This window comes from Nerophis ophidion, linkage group LG07 (genome assembly GCF_033978795.1).
Source record: "Nerophis ophidion isolate RoL-2023_Sa linkage group LG07, RoL_Noph_v1.0, whole genome shotgun sequence".
Classification (NCBI taxonomy): domain Eukaryota; kingdom Metazoa; phylum Chordata; class Actinopteri; order Syngnathiformes; family Syngnathidae; genus Nerophis; species Nerophis ophidion.
In genome coordinates, this window is record NC_084617.1 from 56029431 (window position 1) to 56052941 (window position 23511).

Here is a 23511-nt window from a genome sequence, read left to right on the forward strand (position 1 = left end):
AAAAATTTGAGAATCACTGCTTTAAAAATACAACAACAAAAAAAAAATATTATTGTCTTACTCTGCTGAATCCTGGACTCCAGGCTGGAGCTGAGATAAGAGAGTAAGGATTGGATAGAGCGCGGGGTGCAGGCGGAGCCTGGCTTCGTCGGGTGGACATTGAAGGTCACTAGCTGCCCCTTTAAGCTCCTCAAGAAGAAAGGGTTGCAGAGAAGAGTAGTGGTGGAAGAAGGCATCGGTGGACATACCGTGTTTGGTTCCACCCTCGTCACCGCTGGGCCTCTGACCAAGCATCCTTGAGCAGAGAGAACCTGGCGAACAATTTCAACATGAGCAGCCAAACTTTCCCGCGCCATCACTTATGCAGACAAAATGTGTGTCGTACTGTAAAGCTGCAGTGCTGCATTCCTCATGGCCCAGCAAGGTGAACTGAGCAGTGTGAGAGACAAAATGGCAACAGTTGGGGCAAACTGGAGGATGGCAACACCCAGGCCAGATCCACGTACTAGAGCCTGCAAAGTGTGAACCGCACACACCTGTGAGGGGAAACACAACTAGGTGTTAGAATTTGTCTTCTAAGTCATTACTTTTATCCTTGTTGCGGTTCTGTTTATGCACCTGTGGGAGGTCAAGCGTCTGGTCCCAATTCTCAGGAAGGGGAGTTCTGGCTGTATCCAGTAAGGTTTGCATGCTGTGCGCCAAGAGTGGCCGTGTTTTACTAGCCTCCTCTGCAGACAAAACGCACATGATGAGCATAGGCAACCCTGCGGCTCGTCGGGTTACAGACGTCACACTAGGAGATTGAACCACTTGTAATCCCTGAGGAGATCAGACAGAAACATTCAACATATGTCAGCCAGTATCTTCTGCAGCATACAAGTGAGAATGTAGCGGAGCTCACTTGTTGGAGCATTAAAGCTGGTATATATCTGAGCTCAGGATCAGTGCTGCTGAGAAGAGAGGAACAGAACCTGGTGAAGCCCACAGCGCATCCCTCTACTGCCCCCTGATGGACAGAATGACAATTTAGTGTAAGAATGTCAATCAAAAATTGAGTCCAAATGTTTGTCTAGACATTTTTATATCTTGTCCAGCTTCACACTACATTGTCCAAAATTATATCCAATTTGTTTTAGTTTGTTCCTTCAGACACAACATATTTTTTTCCCCAATAAGAAATTGGTCCACAGATGAATTTTCTGTTGCCTAAAATAAATAACTTATTGTTCAGGGTTAGAGCACATTTACACGTACAGCTGGGATATGCTCCAGCAACCCCTGCAACCTAGAGAGGGACAAGCGGTAGACATGGATGGATGCAAGGATTAAAATATGGTAAATATTGAACATATCACATATTGTTATGAACGTGTCTCGTACTACATTATATACTGTATAGACTTGCAGTGTGTATACAAAACATTGATGGAGTTTCAAAGTTGTTTTAGAGGCTTTGAGGGCTGCAATGGTGACTTCCAATAGCCCAATCTTTCAAGCGTTTTTTATCATCTTTAAAATCCTAAAAAAAAAAACATGTTTCTCATTATGATTGTGAACGATTCTTTACGGTTGTTTTAAATTCCAACAAAAGTGCTGTTCCTCTTTAAGTATCAGAATCAAGTATTGATATCTCTGTAGAACCAGCTAGGAGCAGGCATGCAAATAGCTGAGCTAACTACTAAGTAAGCTTTAAAAACACCAAGAAACAGATGCTAAGTAAACTTCAAGAGGAGGAGATGGGATTTTGTTACAGCAGAAAGTAAACAGTTGATAGATAGATAGATAGATAGATAGATAGATAGATAGATAGATAGATAGATAGATAGATAGATGGATAGATGGATAGATAGATAGATAGATAGATAGTATTTTATTGATTCCTTCAGGAAAATTAAAATTCCAGCAGCAGTGTACAGAGTTGAGATCAATTTAAAAAAAAGTAAAAAGTAAATAATGGGGGTTTAAATGGAAACAAAATAGAGAAATATTACAATAAGAATACAAAATAAAAAGCAACAATGGGAATAAAAATATAACAGTAAAATAAGAATATAACAAGACAAAGTAGGCAGTAGTGACCATGTTATGAAAAGGTATTGCACTGTTATTGTTTTGCATCCCCTGTCATCCTAGTACCCCCCGCCCCCTGCCCCAGAGAGGAGTTGTACAGTCTAATGGCGTGTAGGACAAAGGAGTTTTTGAGTCTATTAGTCCTGCACTTGGGATGAAGCAGTCTAGCACTGAACAGGCTCCTCTGGCTACTGATAACGCTATGCAGACACACAATTAACAATTAATATATTAAGAGTCTAAAGAGAAGATAATATAACAACTTTTGGTGTGTCAGCATTGTCACAGTCAGTACACGACATGTAAGAGGACGGCATACCGATCCATAAACAGTTGGTGTCGATACCAAGGGTAGTATCAATGTATGATCTGTACTATAGTGTTTAGGTCGAAATTTTTTATTGGGATTTTGAGGGCAAAATCGAAAAGATTTAAATGAGTACTTGGTAGTAGTTTTTGCTTATGTTTAGTTATCGCAAGGTTGTCCAAACATTTGGACTGGGGGGCATATATATATATATATATATATATATATATATATATATATATATATATATATATATATATGTAATACATATAATCCTCATAATTGGTTGTTATGAATATGTGACAGCTCTTACCTTGTTTACTTGTGGGTTCTTCCGAGGATGTGGTAGTCGAAATGATTTGTGCAGTCCTTTGAGACATTTGTGATTTGGGGCTATATAAATAAACATTGATTGATTGATTGATACTTATGTGACTACCGCCTTAAGCTTTTTATTCAATTACAAATATCAAGCAGCAAAAATATGCCAAACATGGATAAGCGCAGAGAGTGTTTTGCACCCCCCCCCCCCCAACATCCCTTGTAATGGATTTAAATGGGTGTAATTTAGACTTGTTTAATGTTGATGGGACATTTTTTATAATATCCACAAAGTTCAATGAGCAGGTTGTTCTATGTTTGACAATGTTTGTGCTGGTTGATTTTTTTTTCCTGCACTCTTACTTCGGAAGGTTGTTTGGATTGGGTCATATAAATAAATTCTATGTTGAGTTACAGTTAATGGTTGAGGTACCATCATTGTCCCCCAGATGGCAACAAAAAGACAGCTGGTCATTTGTATATTATATGAACACCGTGCTGTCTCGCGGGCCAAATTGATCTGGCGGACTGTGTTTTGGACACCCTTGAGTTTTGATTGATTGATTGATATATTTTTATTTCAAATATGCAAAAAAAACAAAACAAAAACAAGAGCAAGCATGATCCAATACAGTGCTATAGCCTTAAAAGCCATTACAACAAAATGAAAACAATGGAGAATAAAAAACAAAAAAAACAAAAACAAATGAGTTTTCGACTTATTAGTTATTCTGTACTATTGACTTTGGTTTACTCAGGTAATTGTATGTCATAAAAGAGAACAAGGGATTAGTTTAAACCATAGTGATGATATTGTTACACTGTCAATAGCGCTCACTATTTATAAATAGAAGATATTAATATAAATGTGATTAGTATTGGTATCGCCTAGTGATTTCACTCATGTTTCGGACTCGGAATCGGCAGCATAAAACCCGACTCGATACACCCCGAGTGATTTGGTTATTCGTGTAAATAGAGTCTATGTTGATAGTTAACAAATATTTATCAATCTACAGTACCTGCATATGAGATGGAGCAACACTTGAGACAGACTTACCCAGTGACGGCATTTGAGGAGAATATTTTTGAAAATGTCAGACGCTCTTTCATGATGTTTTGTAAGAAAACATGTTCCAGGCTTACATTCTGCAAGAATTCTCTCAACCAGAGCACCTAAAAGGATCCCTGTTTCCTAGTAATTAGAATGAAAAAAACACACATGAGGAAAGCCCAATCGTGCTAAAACGTAAAATTGCCATCAGGGTTTTGTTGTACCTTGAGTGAGACCCAGCAGCAGGTGAGAACAAGGCTGTGTTCTTCTGACAACAGGACACACTCTTCTCCTACATCTCGCTGATTTCCTCCAGATGAGTGTGCTATCAGAGAGTTGATGGCGTTCCCCATATCACAAAAAGAAGGGGGAGTATCTAAAGGAGAAGACAGCAATCATTACAGATACAGTGATCTTAAACTTTGAACTGAGCCCAATGAAGATTACCACTTTCAGTATCCTGTTGTCCTTGCAGCACACCCAACAGGAGCAGCGAGATGTTCTCCAGCAGGCTCAGCAACTTAGTGGTCAGTGCAGGACCAAGCAAATCGTAGATGCTGAATGTGGCTTCCAACAAGCATCGCTGTAGAGCGCTCAGCACACCTTGAAAATAAATAACCCCAGAACTGATTGTCTCTAACGGGGAGTGTCTACTTCTTCATCTGGACTTACTGTGTATGGGCTTGGTTCTGGCAGCGAGCATCATGTCCGCCTCGGCTGTAAGGTAATGATCCTCAAGCTCTTTCACAAGGAAGCTTATGAAGCCAGAAGCCTTTATATAATGGCCGCCATCGATAGAGATGTCACCGTTTAGTTTGCCGTCTTCATGGAGGCCTTGCCATCTAAATAAAGAGTATGAGATTTAAATGATGTACAGTATGAAGTAGAGGGAAACATCTGTCTTTATGGTCAGTTTTGACTGAGACTAGAATAAAACGAGCCATAACGACCAGATGACCGATATTTTACTAACAAGTTACCTATATGTATTGTTTGCTACTGACAATACATTTCCCATAATAATTTGTTTTTGAGTAATAAGGAGACAACTTTGAATGCCTTTTTTCAATTATCAGACTCTGTATGTTGCTCCCTCTTGGTGTGACGTATTCAGAGACCTGGAGCCTATTTCCCCGCATAAACAGTGTGGATACATGCATGTAAAATTATTATTTTGATCACTTAATAGCATATTTTTTATATTACTTCAAAACTGATATGGTTAACATTATGAGCAACAAAATAAATATAAAATAATCCTAATTTCCGGATTTCCCTGGTCTTCCATTGACACCATAGGCTCTGTTTCCTCATGCTCTTTTAGTATTTCCTCAAGCATCTTCAATAAAACCTCAGTAGAAAAGGGACACCGTTTTTTAAAGGTTCTCTGATTTTTCTCACTCATTCTTTCTCCTATTGAGGGTGCCTATGATTTTTGTGTTTGCATTTGGCTTGAGTCTTGAGTCTATTTTTTTTTCTATTCAAACGCTGACCTTTCGTCTTTGAAGTCAGAATCATTAAAATGATACTACTTTCGCTTGGCCTGTCCCAGTTTACGCAACTGATATGGTTAACATTATGAGCAAAAAATAAATATAAATATGATTACCTATAGACACCATAGCCTGTGTTTCCATATATTAAGTGTCTGTCCATCATAAGTATTTTCCTAAGCTTATAATGACATATATTTACCTTTTTTTGGTGTGTATGTTCCCACCCTTCTGAAGCTGGTGGATATGTTTCATTAAGACAAATATTTATCAAAGTTTTTTCAGCATTTTCTTAAACACAATTCAACTTTGTTCAAGGTACAAGTCTTGCCATAAACATCAGTAGAAGAGGACACAAAATACTTTATTTTTTCTGTGCTTTATCCCTGCTCCAGCAGAGCTTGTGTCCTCTCACTGAACCTACACTTTTGTATTTACGATGTTAACACTATTAAGCTTCATAATGTAGCCACTAGTGTGTCTGCTCCAAGACAAAAACAAAAAGGCTCAGTGACACCAACACAGCAAAAAGTGGCAAAAACGTGTACTTGTGGGGCGGTATAGCTCGGTTGGTAGAGTGGCCGTGCCAGCAACTTGAGGGTCGCAGGTTCGATTCCCGCTTCCGCTATCCTAGTCACTGCCGTTGTGTCCTTGGGCAAGACACTTTACCCACATGCTCCCAGTGCCACCCACACTGGTTTAAATGTAACTTAGATATTGGGTTTCACTATGTAAAGCGTTTTGAGTCACTAGAGAAAAGCGCTATATATATATATAATTCACTTCACTTCACTACATCTTGTAATATGCAAACATTTCCCCCCCAGGTTCTGACTCTGTCTTTTTCCCCCCCAAGGGTCTTTCTTCTTCAAATTCAGTCTTTTGTAGTTACATCAGTTAAAGGTGGTCGTTCTAAAATGTTCTAAAATCACTAGTTTGTCTATCTTGTGTGGAATTTCACCTGTAGTCATCATTTGTAGGTCCAGAGCTATTAAAAAGGTGCCAAAGTTGTCAGCATTAATGGGCCCTACTGAGAAATCTTTTTTACAATTTGGTTATTTACCAACACGAAAGAGTGAAAATATTAAACACCTCTCTGCATAGCAGTCAATAAGACTGCAAATGACAACCAAAGTTATAAACATGTTGTGGTATGTAAGCGTAAATGAGCAAGATGAGGCAGTTATGTTGGACGGACATACTTGTGATGGAGGACCTTCATCATTAATGCCCCCATCTGGGCCTGCTGGACCCGAGGACTGCACAACAACTGCTTGGTCCTAGCAAGCAAAGCAGCTGCGATATCATCCGGCAGAGCGGGCGGAAAAAATCTTACCAATAACCCAGCTGACAGCTCACGAATCTGAAAAGTAAACATTTATCTTCTTATTTTCCTTTGTGGAAATAAAATGTTAGTGAGGCGGCGCTACCTCATTTGTGGAATCTTCCAAACAGCTGATGAAAACCAGAAGTTTTTCCCTGGAGAAGAAGTCCCACTTTCCTCTTAACCTGGCAAAATTAACGAGAGCCCCCATGTTCACTGGAGACAACAATAAATAGAGGGGATGGAGTATTTCAAATCAAACACTGATGATCATAATCACAGTGCCCCACACTGACTAGGTGGCTGTCCCTTCTTCTTGTCGGGGCTCCAAGTGTCTGTGCAGGTTTCAAACAGCGCAGACATAAACAGTAAGACTGTCTTCTTCCTCTGGTAGCTGTGTCCTGGTGTCAGATTGGAGCATGCAAACTGACACAACCAGTCCACAAAACCTAAAATAACAAATGTTTATTTTTAATAAACAGCAGAGAAAATGTGTTTATGTCAAACTTTATAAGGTACACTCGCAAAATCCTTTTATAGTGGTACCTAAAATTAAGAGAGCTTCGAGGTAAGAGCTGTCTTTTGGCTAATTGCTATACTTTAACCTGCAAGTAACAATTTGAGTAACAAGCATCCCCTCCATTAGTTGGTGTAGCAAATGTGAACTCTGTAATATACGACCTAAATATCTGGTCTTACTCACTAACAACAGTTTATAGCAAGAGATAGCCTAAACTTTGTGGAAAGGAAAACAACGAATGTGAAGGACAGTGTTGAGAAGAAAAGGTGGATGATATTCATTGAATTAAAGAAATAAAGCATTAAAATCATGACCAACGGTGTCGTAAACTTGGTGAAAAAATTTGAGTGTATTACTGCTAGATTGCGCCATACCAAAATAGGATGAGTCTGGCGAAAACCAGGGATGTTAAAATAATAAATAAAAAGCGGACATTTATCCATGAAAATACGGAAAATCTGCTGATGGTGTGTTTGACAGAGAAGTAACTGGAAGGAGATATCATAGATGTCACTCTCCAAAGTAAATGCTGTACATTATATTACTTCACAAAACAAATGTAGTTATTTATACAATATTTATATTCCCAAAGTTAGTTTTTTGTTAAAAATATAACTGAGTTAAAAGCTCCATCAAATAACCAGTTAAGCTCATAAGTATAGGTAGAACGGTACATCAAATGAAAGCATTCGATTAATATTATGTCTTTTGAAAATAAGAGTATTAAAAAGATAGATAAACATGACAATAAAATAAAATATAAAAAATATATATTAAAAAAAACAAACTTTAGTATGAAGCAGTGCCAGACAACTACACTACTGCTAACAAACGTCAAAAGGTTTTTGTTTTTTTTAAATAATAAGTAGAAGACACACAGCAAATGTATTAAGAAGATAAAAACATGTTTGGATTCAAAAAAACAATTGTAGAAGTGCATGATGGCAGCAAATCTGCTACAGTCAGATGGTTCTGATTATGAATCTTGGATCAGACCTTTGTGTGCTTGAATAAGTTTCCTCCCACAGTCCACAAACATGCATGTTAGTAAATCGGAACCAACATTTGGAAATGAGAGTATGAACGGTGTGTGTCGAAATGTGCCTTGTTTTGCCCAATTTCAGCTGGGATAGGCTCTAGCCCAACTAAGTATATTTTTGTAATTTAGTGTGACAAAACACAAAGATAAAAGCCCGTAAAAAGTGTCAATGAAAATTGTGTCAATGCAGAATTTTGAAGTCCTGTTTTGTTGAATATCTCACCTATCCCCTGGTCCAGAATGTCCTGTGAGCGTTCAATCATCTGGTCCGTGTGTCCTTTGCCCTTTTGATGTTTGATCTGTGCCAAACAGCCATCTCTAATCCGAACCAAAAATTTCCTCACCGCTGCCTGAAAATGTTGTCGAAACAGCGAAGACTCAGAGTTGAGGTTCTGAGGAATGAAGATCTTCAGGATTTCTAGTTCTTCTGCTGTTGGGGCCTCTTTGGTTTTGGGGCTACAACACAGGAGGTTGAGAGCAGCAAGTCGAACTTTGTTGTCTGCAGACCCTAGAGCTAGCTGGAGAGTTTTAAAGGTGGAATCCCCCTGCAGTGCCCATGGGGAACCTCCGGTTGTGGTCCGGTAGCTATTCATGATGAAGGCCCAAGCACAGAGATGACCTGGGGAGAATGGGTCTAAGGAGGCCAGCAGTGGCTCGATAGCCAAGGGGAAGACTTGGAGGGTGGATGGCAGTAAGTGTGTGGAGCTGTTGCTCTGAAGAAGAACTACGCGTGAAGTCAAGGCCTCAAGAATGACAGAAAGCCAACATTTTGCCCACTGACTGGCCAGATCAGACTCAGACTTTGGAGAGTCGCCATTAAGCTCTTTTCTCTGGTGCTGGATCAGACACTTGTAAAGTTCTGAGCCGCTCGGAGACAGATGATCACTTGACATGCACTTCAGAAGATGATTTGGTAATTCAGCATACTGACTCAGCACCTGCCCGATGAAAGAAATCATGCAATAATCTAAAAACTGCATTAAACCAGGAAAAAAAAAAAAATCAAGGTCACCTTGTCTGTTTCTAAATATGGAAGCAGAGCACAGAGGCGATGGTATTTGGCTTTAGATTCCCATGGGAGATGGATAATCCTTTGAAGCAGAGTTTTATAAAGAGGTTTCTCGGTGTCACCAAACTGCTCACAGTCCATCTTGTAGATGTCCAACAGGAGGCTAAAGGCAACACGGGCACAGTCTGACACACCTTCCACCTAACAGGGCACATAATGTAATGCATTACCCTGAAGTAAACGTATTACATATTTTCTGACTTATAAATGTTGCTACATTGTTTGATGCCAGATTGTCGAATCGTAAGGTTCATGCATTTTGGCGTGAGCTTGCGCGCACATTTGGGAGTTTCGGAGTCGAGCTATGTTGTAACATCACAGCGAGGTGGACAATCTTATTTGGACATTGAATCAAGCTCCTAGCCATGGGAGGAGGAAGAGGAACACAAAACAAGGTAAGATAAATAATTATTTTCATTTAATCTTGGCATGTGTATAACACAGACATAAATACTGGTAAAAGTAGCTGTTTTTATGTACTCTCTGAATCAATCAGAGGGTGTGCAGGTGTACCTAATGTTGTGACCAGTGAATCTATATTATGCTTACGAAGTTCATTTTCAACCGTGTCTGAAGAAAAAAAATCAGCAACGATTTCAAGATACGTATTTTAACAGTGTACATTTTAAAAAGATACATTTAAAAGAAAAAAACAACTTTTAGATAAGAAGTATTACTTAAAACAATGCAATAGAATGTACTACTAACAACTACAATACTTTTCTAAAGTAATATAATAATAATATACAGAATTTACCTTGGAAAGCGGACTTTAACAGTATGTTTCCAGCTGATTTTGCGTCAAACACACCATAGTAGCTTCTCCATATTTTTATGGATAAAAATCAGCGTTTCGATATTTTAACATTCTTAGCTGGTGTTAGACTCATTCTGCTTCAGTATGGTGCAAACTAGTAGCGATACACTCAAATTGCTTTGCCAACAGGGCTGTATGCTTAGCTTTTTCACTGGGAACCGATGCTACTAAATGAAGAACATTTGAAACACAGAAAAAAATTAGGGGCAATATGAAATGTCTTAAATATCACAATTTCATTATCAACACTCTGTCATGGCTTGTCACACCAGGTTGTGCCTTATTTTGAGTTTGTTGGCATTTTCCTGTAATTTATGATTTTACTTCCGGTCCAGCGGTCTTATTTTGGTTGCTTTTCCTGTTTTGGTTGGTCCTTCCTTAAGCAACTTGACCCCTGCTTCAGAGCACTGTTAAGTCCACCTGATTTGTGTTAGTAATTAGACAGCCTTCTTAAGCTAGCCTTGCTCTTTATTCAGTACTCGAGATTGACTGCTGTGACACTCTGTTTGTTCTTTTCACGCCTCACCATAAGTGTCGCCTTGTTTTGTGTTTCCCTATAGACTTTTGCGCCCTCCTAACCGCACTAGTGTTCTGTTTTATGTGCACATCCCTGCACCTGAGTGTTTGTGTAGAGTTTGACAACTGGTTATATTTAATATTCTTTTACCTGCAAGATGCATTCAGGCATTTCTTTCGTATCTCAAAATCACAACTACTGCTAGCATGCGGCCCCACAAGTGTGACACACTCAAACAACGTACACCTAAGCACTCGTACATCCATCCATCCAGCCATTTTCTACCGCTTATTCCCTTTGGAGTCGCGGGGGGCGCTGGTGCCTATCTTAGCTACAATCGGGCGGAAGGCGGGGTAGAACTCCATATAAACACAATACCATCATAAGGCCTACTGTAACCCTCAATTAAACACAGAGAACATTCCTAAATTGTGCTAACACTAGTATAGGCCTGGACGATATGGACCAAAACTCTTATCTCAATATAGTTAGACTGAATATATACAATATATATACCGATATTTTTTCCATTAAGTGACATTGGACAAAATTAAATCCAAATATGTGTGTCGAGTGGTTTGATTGAAACAAATACTTAACATTAGAACCTTTTTTTGAAATGTACATAACCATATTAAAAAGGGTCATATTTTGTTTTTTTCTGCATAATATGTAATAGTTATTTGGTCAAAATGTTGCATAGATTGTTATACAGACCACCTTCAAGCTGCTTTTTTGACAGTTTCTACAGGATGCACCGTTTTTTCTGCGGTCTTATTTACATATCTCCACTTGTAGTTTTTAGCACTTTCATATGGAGTCTACTGACATATAAAATAGAAATATATGCTACTTTGAATTAGAAATGGCAACAGTTGAGGCTGCATGTACAAACACCGTTTCCATATGAGTTGGGAAATTGTGTTAGACGTAAATATAAATGGAATACAGTGATTTGAAAATCATTTTCAACCCATATTCAGTTGAATGTGCTACAAAGACAACTGATAAACATTTTTGTTTTGTTGCAAATAATCATTAACTTTAGAATTTGATGCCAGCAACACATGACAAAGAAGTTGGGAAAGGTGGCAATAAATACTAATAAAGTTGAGAAATGCTCATCAAACACTTTATGGAACATCCCACAGGTGTGCAGGCTAATTGGGAACAGTTGTGGTTTCACAGGTTAACATTATAAAACATACAAAAGTTTTAGCCAGGATCACCCATCTGCCAATTGCTTCATGATGCTGTGTGACAGGTGATAACATAGGGGACTCCATCACCCGAAACATAAAGCTTAGCAAACCAGCCACAATTAAGTGTATTCCCGGGGGCAGAGCACCTGACATTGAAGCTAATCTTAGGGAGCTAACTCGCAACAGGTCTAGTAAACACGTACGGCAGGCTAACCGCACCACTAGTTATGCGAATATAGTAATACACGTTGGCTCCAATGACGTTAGGATGAGACAATCAGAGATTACAAAGAGAAACATAGCCAGGGCTTGTAATCTCGCCAAAAAGATGTCCAGGCATCGAGTAATTGTCTCTGGCCCCCTGCCTGGGAGAGGCAATGATGAGAGATATAGCAGATTAGTCTCTCTTAACAGGTGGCTGGATAGCTTCTGCAGACAACAGGGATTTACGTTTATTGATAATTGGCCCTCTTTCTGGGGCAAACCTGGCTTGCTGAGGAGAGACGGCCTTCACCCTAACCAGGAAGGCGCTATCCTCTTGTCTCGGAACATAGACTTCGCATTGAGCCACATTTGACTAACTGCACTAGAGCAAGCCCGGTCACAGGCAATTACAGAGCCTGCTAGCCTGGGTATGGAGTCAGTTAAGTTAGAACTAGCCAGCGCCAGGCGGGATGATCCCTGTACACATAGCAATTTTCGTAGAATAATACACAACTCACAAAATGTTTTTTCTACTGTGTCTATGACTACGTCAGAGTTAGACATGCGTTCTACTGAGGTGGCAAATTATGATGCGTTCAGTTTATCGGAGCGCCAAGTAGACAATCTGAAAATTCCCGTCATATCAATTCCTAGATATGGTCGTAATTATTTTAAGTACACTGCGCATAATAAACGCAACATTATTAATATTGCTACTACGGATAATTTTATCAACAACTCCTTAAAACAGCCCACTACCTATAATATGGGCTTTCTAAATATCAGATCTTTGTCTCCCAAAATGTTATTAGTCAATGAGGTCATTAGAGACAACAACCTTAACGTCATCGGTCTTAGCGAAACCTGGCTTAAACCAGACGACTTTTTTGCGATAAATGAGGCATCCCCTCCTAACTATACGAATGCGCATATTGCCCGTCACCTTAAAAGGGGAGGGGGTGTCGCACTAATATACAACGAAAACTTTAACTTTAGTCCTAACTTAAATAATAAATATAAATCGTTTGAGGTGCTTTCTATGAAGTCTGCCACACCTCTGCCTCTGTGCCTGGCCGTTATCTACCGCCCCCCAGGGCCCTATTCGGACTTTATTAGTGAATTCTCCGAGTTTGTTGCTGATCTAGTGACGCACGCCGATAATATAATTATAATGGGGGACTTTAATATCCATATGAATACCCCATTGGACCCACCGTGCGTGGCGCTCCAGACTATAATTGATAGCTGTGGTTTTACACAAATAATAAATGAACCGACGCATCGCAGCGGTAATACGATAGACCTAGTGCTTGTCAGAGGTATCACCGTCTCCAAAGTTATGATACTCCCGTATACTAAAGTAATGTCCGATCATTACCTTATAAAATTCGAAGTTCAGACTCAAGTTCGGCAAGCTAATAATAATAATAACTGCTATAGCAGCCGCAACATTAATGCTGCCACAACGACGACTCTTGCGGACCTACTGCCCTCGGTAATGGCACCGTTCCCAAAGTATGTGGGCTCTATTGATAACCTCACTAACAACTTTAACAACGCCCTGCGCGAAACCATTGATAGTATAGCACCGCTGAAGTTAAAAAAGGCTCCAAAAAGGCGTACGCCATGGTTTACTGAAGAAACTAGAGCTCAGAAATTATTATGTAGAAAGCTGGAACGCAAATGGCGCACGACTAAACTTGAGGTGCACCATCAAGCATGGAGTGATAGTTTAATAACTTATAAACGCATGCTTACCTTAGCTAAAACTAATTATTACTCAAATCTCATCCGCATTAATAAAAACGATCCAAAATTTTTGTTTAGTACAGTAGCATCGCTAACCCAACAAGGGACTCCTTCCAGTAGCTCCACCCATTCGGCAGATGACTTTATGAAGTTCTTTAATAAGAAAATTGAACTTATTAGAAAGGAGATTAAAGACAATGCGTCCCAGCTACAACGGGGTTATAGTAACACAGATACGATTGTATATACGGCGGATACTGCAAATATCCAAAATAGTTTCTCTCGTTTTGATGAAATAACATTAGAAGGATTGTTACAACGTGTAAATGGAATAAAACAAACAACATGTTTACTTGACCCACTTCCTGGGAAACTTATCAAGGAGCTTTTTGTATTATTAGGTCCATCAGTGCTAAATATTATAAACTTATCACTTTCCTCGGGCACTGTTCCCGTTGCATTCAAAAAAGCGGTTATTCATCCTCTCCTTAAAAGACCTAACCTCGATCCTGACCTCATGGTAAACTACCGACCGGTGTCTCACCTTCCCTTTATTTCGAAAATCCTCGAAAAAATTGTTGCAGAGCAGCTAAATGAGCACTTAGCGTTTAACAATCTATGTGAAACCTTTCAATCCGGTTTCAGGGCAAATCACTCGACTGAGACAGCCCTCGCAAAACTGACTAATGATCTATTGCTAACGATGGACTCTGATGCGTCATCTATGTTGCTGCTCCTCGATCTTAGCGCTGCTTTCGATACCGTCGATCATAATATTTTATTAGAGCGTATCAAAATACGAATTGGTATGTCGGACTCAGCCCTGTCATGGTTTAACTCTTATCTTACTGATAGGATGCAGTGCGTCTCCTATAACAGTGTGACCTCGGACTATGTTAAGGTAACGTGTGGAGTTCCCCAGGGTTCGGTCCTTGGCCCTGTACTCTTCAGCATCTACATGCTGCCGCTAGGTGACGTCATACGCAAATACAGTATTAGCTTTCACTGTTATGCTGATGACACCCAACTTTACATGCCCCTAAAGCTGACCAACACGCCGGACTGTAGTCAGTTGGAAGCGTGTCTTAATGAAATTAAACAATGGATGTCCGCTAACTTTTTGCAACTTAATGCCAAAAAAACGGAAATGCTGATTATCGGTCCTGCTAGACACCGACCTCTATTTAATAATACAACTTTAACATTTGACAACCAAATAATAAAACAAGGTGACTCTGTAAAAAATCTGGGTATTATCTTCGACCCAACTCTCTCCTTTGAGTCACACATTAAAAGCGTTACTAAAACGGCCTTCTTTCATCTCCGTAATATCGCTAAAATTCGCTCCATTTTGTCCACTAAAGACGCCGAGATCATTATCCATGCGTTTGTTACGTCTCGTCTCGATTACTGTAACGTATTATTTTCGGGTCTCCCCATGTCTAGCATTAAAAGATTACAGTTGGTACAAAATGCGGCTGCTAGACTTTTGACAAGAACAAGAAAGTTTGATCATATTACGCCTGTACTGGCTCACCTGCACTGGCTTCCTGTGCACTTACGATGTGACTTTAAGGTTTTACTACTTACGTATAAAATACTACACGGTCTAGCTCCAGCCTATCTTGCCGATTGTATCGTACCGTATGTCCCGGCAAGAAATCTGCGTTCAAAAGACTCCGGCTTATTAGTGATTCCTAGAGCTCAAAAAAAGTCTGCGGGCTATAGAGCGTTTTCCGTTCGGGCTCCAGTACTCTGGAATGCCCTCCCGGTAACAGTTCGAGATGCTACCTCAGTAGAAGCATTTAAGTCTCATCTTAAAACTCATCTGTATACTCTAGCCTTTAAATAGACCTCCTTTTTAGACCAGTTGATCTGCCGCTTCTTTTCTTTCTCCTATGTCCCCCCCTCCCTTGTGGAGGGGGTCCGGTCCGATGACCATGGATGAAGTACTGACTGTCCAGAGTCGAGACCCAGGATGGACCGCTCGTCGGGACCCAGGATGGACCGCTCGCCTGTATCGGTTGGGGACATCTCTACGCTGCTGATCCGCTTGAGATGGTTTCCTGTGGACGGGACTCTCACTGCTGTCTTGGAGCCACTATGGATTGAACTTTCACAGTATCATGTTAGACCCGCTCGACATCCATTGCTTTCGGTCCCCTAGAGGGGGGGGGTTGCACACATCTGAGGTCCTCTCCAAGGTTTCTCATAGTCAGCATTGTCACTGGCGTCCCACTGAATGTGAATTCTCCCTGCCCACTGGGTGTGAGTTTTCCTTGCCCTTTTGTGGGTTCTTCCGAGGATGTTGTAGTCGTAATGATTTGTGCAGTCCTTTGAGACATTTGTGATTTGGGGCTATATAAATAAACATTGATTGATTGATTGATTGAACATTGCCAGTGTAGCTGAACACTTTCAGATAATGTATGTTTGTGTCAATGCTTCTTGTGAAAACTCATATACCGTGTCAATTATTTCTAACAGATTTTTTTCTACGGCTGCAACTGTGCACAAATGCTTAGAAATGTGATGGGACACTGTGTTAGTAATATCGTACTACTTTTTCCTTTCATGTGGAACACAACAGGAAAAAAAAGGTAGCAGTGAGCTTTGTGCGTTTTTGCTGCTGGGGTCGTTTAGCGCGCAGCTTCACACACTCCTCATTATGGAGTTTCTGTCAAGTTTTATGGTGGTGAAAAAATGCTGTCTTTTAATGATCACATGTTCTTCCAACTGTGTTTGACGACTGTGATGTGAGTGTGTGAGCTAAAAGTGGGTTTACAGCCACACCGCCCTGGAGGACGAGTGACACATACAGCACTGTAGCACACACTACGCAGCAATCCCTTGTCAATTTAGTTATGGTTATTGTTTACATTTATTTCGAACATGCAACACTGATGCCCGAACATTTTACTCTAGTTTGATCAACTTTAGATAGATTAGGAGCAAAATTAAAATTCAAGGTTTCACATCTGTATTCATATGTGTGCTCCTTTTTATTTTTCAATACTCGCACAACTTATTTTAGTCGCAAATGCGAGTAAATTGTTCGCACTGTACCACCCTTGCCAAGTTGGCGACACGCTTGGACATGTTTTTGATTATTTTTTGTAATTCACTAAACGTCATCCACTTTTTCTCCTCAACACTGTCCTTCACACTGACTTTCTTCCTTCTAATGGATAAATAATGTTATGTCGATTTCTTGCCATAAGCTAACGCTAACAAGTTAGACTAGATAATTTGGTTGGATCTTACAGGGTTCTTTGTGACATATTTTAAATAATGACAGGGATGATTCTAACTTAAAGCATAACAATTAGCCGAGAGATAGCTCTTCTCTCAGTTGAAGTACCACTATGCTACTTTGTTCATCTCCAACACCATCCATCCATCCATCCATCCATCCATTTTCTACCGCTTATTCCCTTTTGGGGTCGCGGGGGGCGCTGGCGCCTATCTCAGCTACAATCCGGCGGAAGGCGGGGTACACCCTGGACAAGTTGCCACCTCATTGCAGGGCCAACACAGATAGACAGACAACATTCACACTCACATTCACATACTAGGGCCAATTTAGTGTTGCCAATCAACCCATCCCCAGGTGCATGCCTTTGGAAGTGGGAGGAAGCCGGAGTACCCAGAGGGAATCCACGCATTCACGGGGAGAACATGCAAACTCCACACAGAAAGATCCCGAGCCTGGATTTGAACCCAGGACTGCAGGACCTTCGTATTGTGAGACAGACGCACAAAATTAAAACATTAACAAACATTCCAAATCATGCTACCAATAGAGCAGTGTGACTCACTGGGCTTTCAGCATTGGTCCAGGTAATAGAAATGAGCTGTTGCAGCAGGCTGCTACAGTCGGGCAGGAGACGACCCCCTGTCATCTTCGAGATATCACCCACACATTCTTTGACCTTTTTCAGCCATAGTGTGAACACTGCAACCACATGTCATATTTGAACAGGTGACTTTTCCATGGAAACGGCAAATACGCCACTCAGATATGGCTCACCCTCAAAAGCAAGGTGGTGACAGTCCAGCTTTTCCTCACACAGAGCATAAAGCAGAGGAAACAACGCATCAAATAGTAGACAGCCCTGCAAAGACAGTAGTTTGTTAAGGAAAGCCAATCAAGTGAAGTGGTTTTCAACATTGAACTGGGTTTAGATCACAGGATGTCGTGAGCTTGTGAAGCCCTTTTAGACACTTGTGATTAAGGGCTCTAAAAATAAACTTTGATTCATTGATTGATATTTACCTCTGTGCTATCCCCACGTGAACTCAATAACATATGAGATTGACAGCAGGTCAGAAGGCCCCTGCTCAACACCAGCAGGCCCACTCCGTCCCCACCTGTGGGACGGCACTGCATCTGAAGGGCACCCACCGTGATCAGCCATGGCTCTGAAAAACAATAACATTCCGTCAGAAGCCTTTTGGCAGTAACATGCATGTGAAGAATTTCAACTTGAGATTTATGAAAGGAAAACGATGTGGGAGTGGATTTCGTAACACCTCTTTACTACTACACGGAAAGTCCAGACAGTATTTATTAGACAATACCTTTGTGACAGCTCTGCAAAACACTCCAGGCAGCAGCTCCACCACAGCTGCTGTCTGACGCCGTGTTGATGAGCATAGCCACAGCGGTCCCCGCCAAAAGACGAGTGTCCCTGTTGCTGCTCTGCAAGACACAGATAACTGGGATGGAACAAATAAAAGAAGCATAACACACCATACACTTAATTTGGTAAACCTGAACTATAAAAGGAAATCAAATTAAAGTGCTGTATTTAGGACATTTAGGCCCTGATTTTACCAAGATCTAAATATATTTTGCTTAACAGCATGTGTACTTTTCATGGGCATATTGCGTGTGATCTACTAGGACTGCATGTGCAATTGATAAGTGGTGCAGACCGCCTTATTGAAATGAAGATGTTGTGTCTACTATTTGGGGCATCAGCATGAAGATACTCATTTACTGCACATTTATTTTTCATTTTCCTATCTGTGGCCTTTTGCTGTGTTTTCAAACAAGCAGGAGACATGTAGCACTTTTCATGAGCATTATAGAAGCAGTCGTGCAGTGTATCTACAATGACCCCATTTTTTTTTTTTTACTGCTGACAGCGCATGAGAGGGAAGGTGCACTACTGTGCTCAATTTGCAAAAAAATGCATACTTATGGAAGTATTATTTTAGCAAAATTATTTGGAAATGTATATCTCAATCTGTGCATGCGTAATCTAATAGTTGCATGTGAGTACCGTATTTTTCGGAGTATAAGTCGCACCTGCCGAAAATGCATAATAAAGAAGGAAAAAAACATATATAAGTCATATATAAGTCACATTTTTGGGGGAAATTTATTTGATAAAACCAAACACCAAGAATAGACATTTGAAAGATAATTTAAAATAAATAAAGAATAGTAAAAACAGGCTGAATAAGTGAACGTTATATAAAGTATAAATAACCAACTGAGAAGGTGCCTGGTATGTTAACGTAACACATTTGAATGACTTACCATAGTAAGTCATTCAAATAACTACAACATATAGAACATGCTATACGTTTACCAAACAATCTGTCACTCCTAATTGCTAAATCCGATGACATTTTTTACGTCCAGTCTGTTACGTGAATGAGCAAAATAATTTTATTTGATATTTTACAGTAATGTGTTAATAATATAACACATAAGTCGCTCCTGAGTACAAGTCGCACCTCTGGCCAAACTATGAAAAAAAACGGCAACTTTTAGTCCGAAAAATACGGTACTGTGTGTGTCTGTATATCAAACTGTGTTTGTGTAATCAGATCCGTGTGTGCGTGTGTGTTTTAAAGTTGTCTGAATGAATTATGATTTGTCTGTGTGTAAAAAATATGTTTGTATTGCAATCGGCGTGTGTAAAAAAATAAATAAAACGTGTGTGTGCGTATTTAGATTTGTGGGTACAGGAACCCTCCATTAGCTGACGTTTGCAACACTTCTGCCATGTACGACTTGTCGGTACAGTGATTTCAACGTAGGATTGCCGTTCCTTATACTCTCCACTAATCGACACCCTGCAACCAGTCACAATCGTGTTGCCGTTGAAGCCAAGAACAATGGACTTTTCATCACTTGCTGTAAGTAAAAGTTAATGTTTGGAATTATTTTTGTATTCAAACAAAAAGTCATGCAATGAAAGAGGCAGAAATGATCGCGATTAATCCGTCAGAGGGCGGGGCTCCCTCAGAGATAGGGCGACTATGAGAAGCTCTGTCATTCGCGAGGAATTAAAAGTAAAGCCGCTGTTTCTCCACTTTGAGGAGCCAGATGAGGTGGTTTGGGCATCTGGTCAGGAGGCTGCCCGGACGCCTCCATGGGGAGCTAATTTAGGGCACGTCCGACCGGTATGAAGCCATGGGGAAGACCCGTGGCTTCATACGTCATGAGTATGAACAGCGTTCATACTCATGACGTATGAACTGCGTTCACTTTAGCCGCTGTGTAATTACTGATAACTTACTTGAGGACAAAAATACTTCTGACCATTAAGTTTCTGCTAAAACATGAAGTTTTGTTTACAACAAGTGATGAAAAGTTCCTTATTCTTAGCATCAACGAGTGTGAATGGCTGCAAGCCTCCTACTATTGTTGACTATAAGAAAAAACAAATCAGATAAATCTTATTATACGCTTAAATTGCTGTTCAGACAGACAATTAGTACATGACAAAAGTGTCGCATAAGTCATCTGTAAAAGGACAGCCAATAGAAGGTTCCTGCTTCACACACGTATTTGTATTTATTTTTTATTTTACACACACGCCGATCGAAATACTGACAGGCAGATATTTTATTTACACACAGAAACCAGAATACGGATAGACATATATATACTGTATATATATATATATATTTTTTACACATAGACAGACAACTTAAAACACGCACACACGGTTCCGATTACAAACGCACACAAAGATTGATAAACAAACAAACACATTAGTACAAAGACGTGTGAATTGGATTACTCACGCACAGAATGAGATAAGCGTTTGCAAATTATTTTGCTACAATAATACTTTAAGAATAGGATATATGCTACTAATATATATTCTGCGTGAGAAAAAACAAACTTCATTATAAATATATTAAAATACACTAAAGCGCATCAATTTAATTCATTTTAAATCAGCCCCTTAAGTCATCTAGCAGCTATGAAATTATAAAATGATTTTGCTGAATAGACGATGTGTCTAACACATTTTTTTTTTTATTTCTGACTGCCCAAATATGTTCATAAACAGACATAGATTGGAGGATTCTCCATCCATCGTAGCCACTCTCATAGCTGTGTGTGTGTCAGTTTGCACGTCCTTTTCAAACAGTCGTGCTAAATAAAACGCATAATAGTGTTTGCAAAACGATGATGAGTGTTGATCAATATTATAATATTTTTGCATTTTCAATATTATAATACAATCTTATAATATTTTTGCATTTTTTCCTCCCAGTATTGTGGGCATTTTGACGATCAGCATATATTTTACATATTAGTGAAGATAGACACAAATTGGACTGCACGCCTAATTCTGCTCACAGGCGCAATCCAATTAGCACAAGTTTAGTAGATCAGCTTTGCGTGTGCTACCAAGTTTGCACATGTTAGTACATGCAAACCTTTAATAAATCAGGCCCTTGTTTGTATTCCAGTGGATCTTTTTCCATGCACTTTCGTCTTAGCTCGATACTTGATAAGCTTGATAATTGGATCACATTCGGCGTTGATTGGTGAGTGTATTTAGGCTTTTAATGAGAGGTAACAAATGTCATTAATGTCAAACCTGTCCGAAGATTATATCTGTGAGAGCCTGCAAGATATTCTGCACTACTAAGCTCCTCTTCTCCTTGTCCCATACAACTGGAGCCACCTCTCTGGACAGTAACTGAAATATCTGGAGGCAAACCTGCAGAAACATAACACATCAGGGATAGGATGACTACATGTGATGGAAGGCATGGATGGTGCATGTATCACAACACACTTACCTTCACAGCAAGGTAACACATTGGCCCATCTCGAAGGCACTCTTGTGTCAGCACGTAAGGGAATAACTTGGATAGTTTGTTCAGAAAAGAAGGGCAGAACTTATGCCACACATCTCGGCCTACAACACTGTCCTCCAGAAACATACAAGCTGAAAGTGTAAAAAAAAACAAAAAAACATTATGACCTCATCAATACCTTGTTTTGATATGAACTCTTAAGAGAGGCATTAATTGAACAATAGTTAATGTTGCCTATAATAAACTAGAACTACAGTACAAGGTCGTCAAAGGGCTCTATTTTTGTTTAATCTGACAGAGAACTTTCCTCCAGAAGGTCTTATCTTTGTCCATGTGATGTCAGATGAAACAAAAATTGAGCTGTTTGGCCGCAATACCCAGCAATATGTTTGGAGGAGAATAGGTGAGGCCTTTAATACCAGGAACCCCATTCCCACCTTCAAGCATGGTGGTGGTAGTATTATGCTCTGGGCCTGTTTTGCTGCCAATGGAACTGGTGCTTTAAACGGGACAATGAAAAAGGAGGATTACCTCCAAATTCTTCAGGACAACCTAAAACCATCAGCTCGTAGGTTGGGTCTTGCAACAGAACAATGACCCCAAACACACGTCAAAAGTAGTAAAGGAATGACTTAATCAGGCTAGAATAAAGTTTTAGACTTAAACGTGTGGACAATGCTGAAGAAACAGGTCTATGTCACAAAAAATTTTGCTCAACTGCACCAATTTTGTCAAGAGGAGTGGTCAAAATTTCAACCAGAAGCTTGCCAGAAGCTTGTGGATGGCTACTAACAGCGCCTTATTGCAGTGAAACTTGCCAAAGGACATGTAACCAAATATTAACATTGCTGTATGTATACTTTTGATCCAGCAGATTTGGTCACCTTTTCAGTAGACCCATAATAAATTAATAAAAGAACCAAACTTCATGAATATTTTTTGTGACCAACAAGAATGTGCTCCAATCACTCTATCACAAAAAAATAAAAGTTGTAGAAATTATTGGAAACTCAAAACAGCCATGACATTATGTTCTTTACAAGTGTATGTAAACTTTTGATCTATATGTACATATACATATACACATATCTACACATACCATTCATCCATTTTCTACCGCTTGTTCAAATACGATTGCAGTAACATAATTTCAATATTTAGGTGATACTGTTATGTCGCCATCCTTTAGTTATAATTGTGATAAATAAAAATAATGATATACTAATTAGTATATTGTGGTATATATGTGTAATATATATGAATATATAGATTATAATGTAGAATCACAAAAAACAGTAATGTGGAAAAATCCATCTTAGTCAACACCAACCTTGCTGAAGGTCATCAAGTGTGAATATCTAAAAAAGGAGGAAAAAAAGCACATATTTACCCATGGCATATACAGCATAAATATCAACCCAGTTTAACCCTTGTATACCCCGAAGGCTCAAAACGGGCATTACATGTGTTCATTATGTGATATGATTGTTCAGTTTGAAGGGTAGCGGTCTGAACTTTCGCCAGGGAGTTTTCCCACAAGTTTTCCTTAAAAATGTGTATTGTGTTTTTGATTCCATGTATAAACATCACGGCTTCACGGTGGCAGAGGGGTTAGTGCGTCTGCCTCACAATACGAAGTTCCTGCAGTCCTGGGTTCAAATCCAGGCTCGGGATCTTCCTGTGTGGAGTTTGCATGTTCTCCCCGTGAATGCGTGGGTTCCCTCCGGGTACTCCGGCTTCCTCCCA

At 39.8% G+C, this 23511-nt stretch overlaps 1 protein-coding gene across 1 annotated transcript in view; it reads right to left on the reverse strand.

Annotated features, from left to right (window-relative positions):
* The window catches only part of si:ch211-225b11.4 (tRNA (32-2'-O)-methyltransferase regulator THADA), a 46299-nt gene that overhangs the window by 19799 nt on the left and 2989 nt on the right, over positions 1-23511 (reverse strand). Inside the window, exons 4-23 of the mRNA XM_061906571.1 lie at positions 23096-23123; positions 21748-21896; positions 21543-21665; positions 18268-18388; positions 17963-18108; positions 17717-17801; positions 17505-17641; positions 9141-9338; positions 8352-9066; positions 6866-7018; positions 6676-6785; positions 6448-6608; positions 4425-4594; positions 4200-4355; positions 3977-4128; positions 3759-3893; positions 902-1006; positions 619-819; positions 386-536; positions 62-311 (exon numbers count right to left, since the gene is read on the reverse strand). Of these exons, the coding sequence (XP_061762555.1) occupies positions 62-311; positions 386-536; positions 619-819; positions 902-1006; positions 3759-3893; positions 3977-4128; positions 4200-4355; positions 4425-4594; positions 6448-6608; positions 6676-6785; positions 6866-7018; positions 8352-9066; positions 9141-9338; positions 17505-17641; positions 17717-17801; positions 17963-18108; positions 18268-18388; positions 21543-21665; positions 21748-21896; positions 23096-23123 (3446 nt within the window). The remainder of the gene's footprint in view (positions 1-61; positions 312-385; positions 537-618; positions 820-901; positions 1007-3758; positions 3894-3976; positions 4129-4199; positions 4356-4424; positions 4595-6447; positions 6609-6675; positions 6786-6865; positions 7019-8351; positions 9067-9140; positions 9339-17504; positions 17642-17716; positions 17802-17962; positions 18109-18267; positions 18389-21542; positions 21666-21747; positions 21897-23095; positions 23124-23511) is intronic.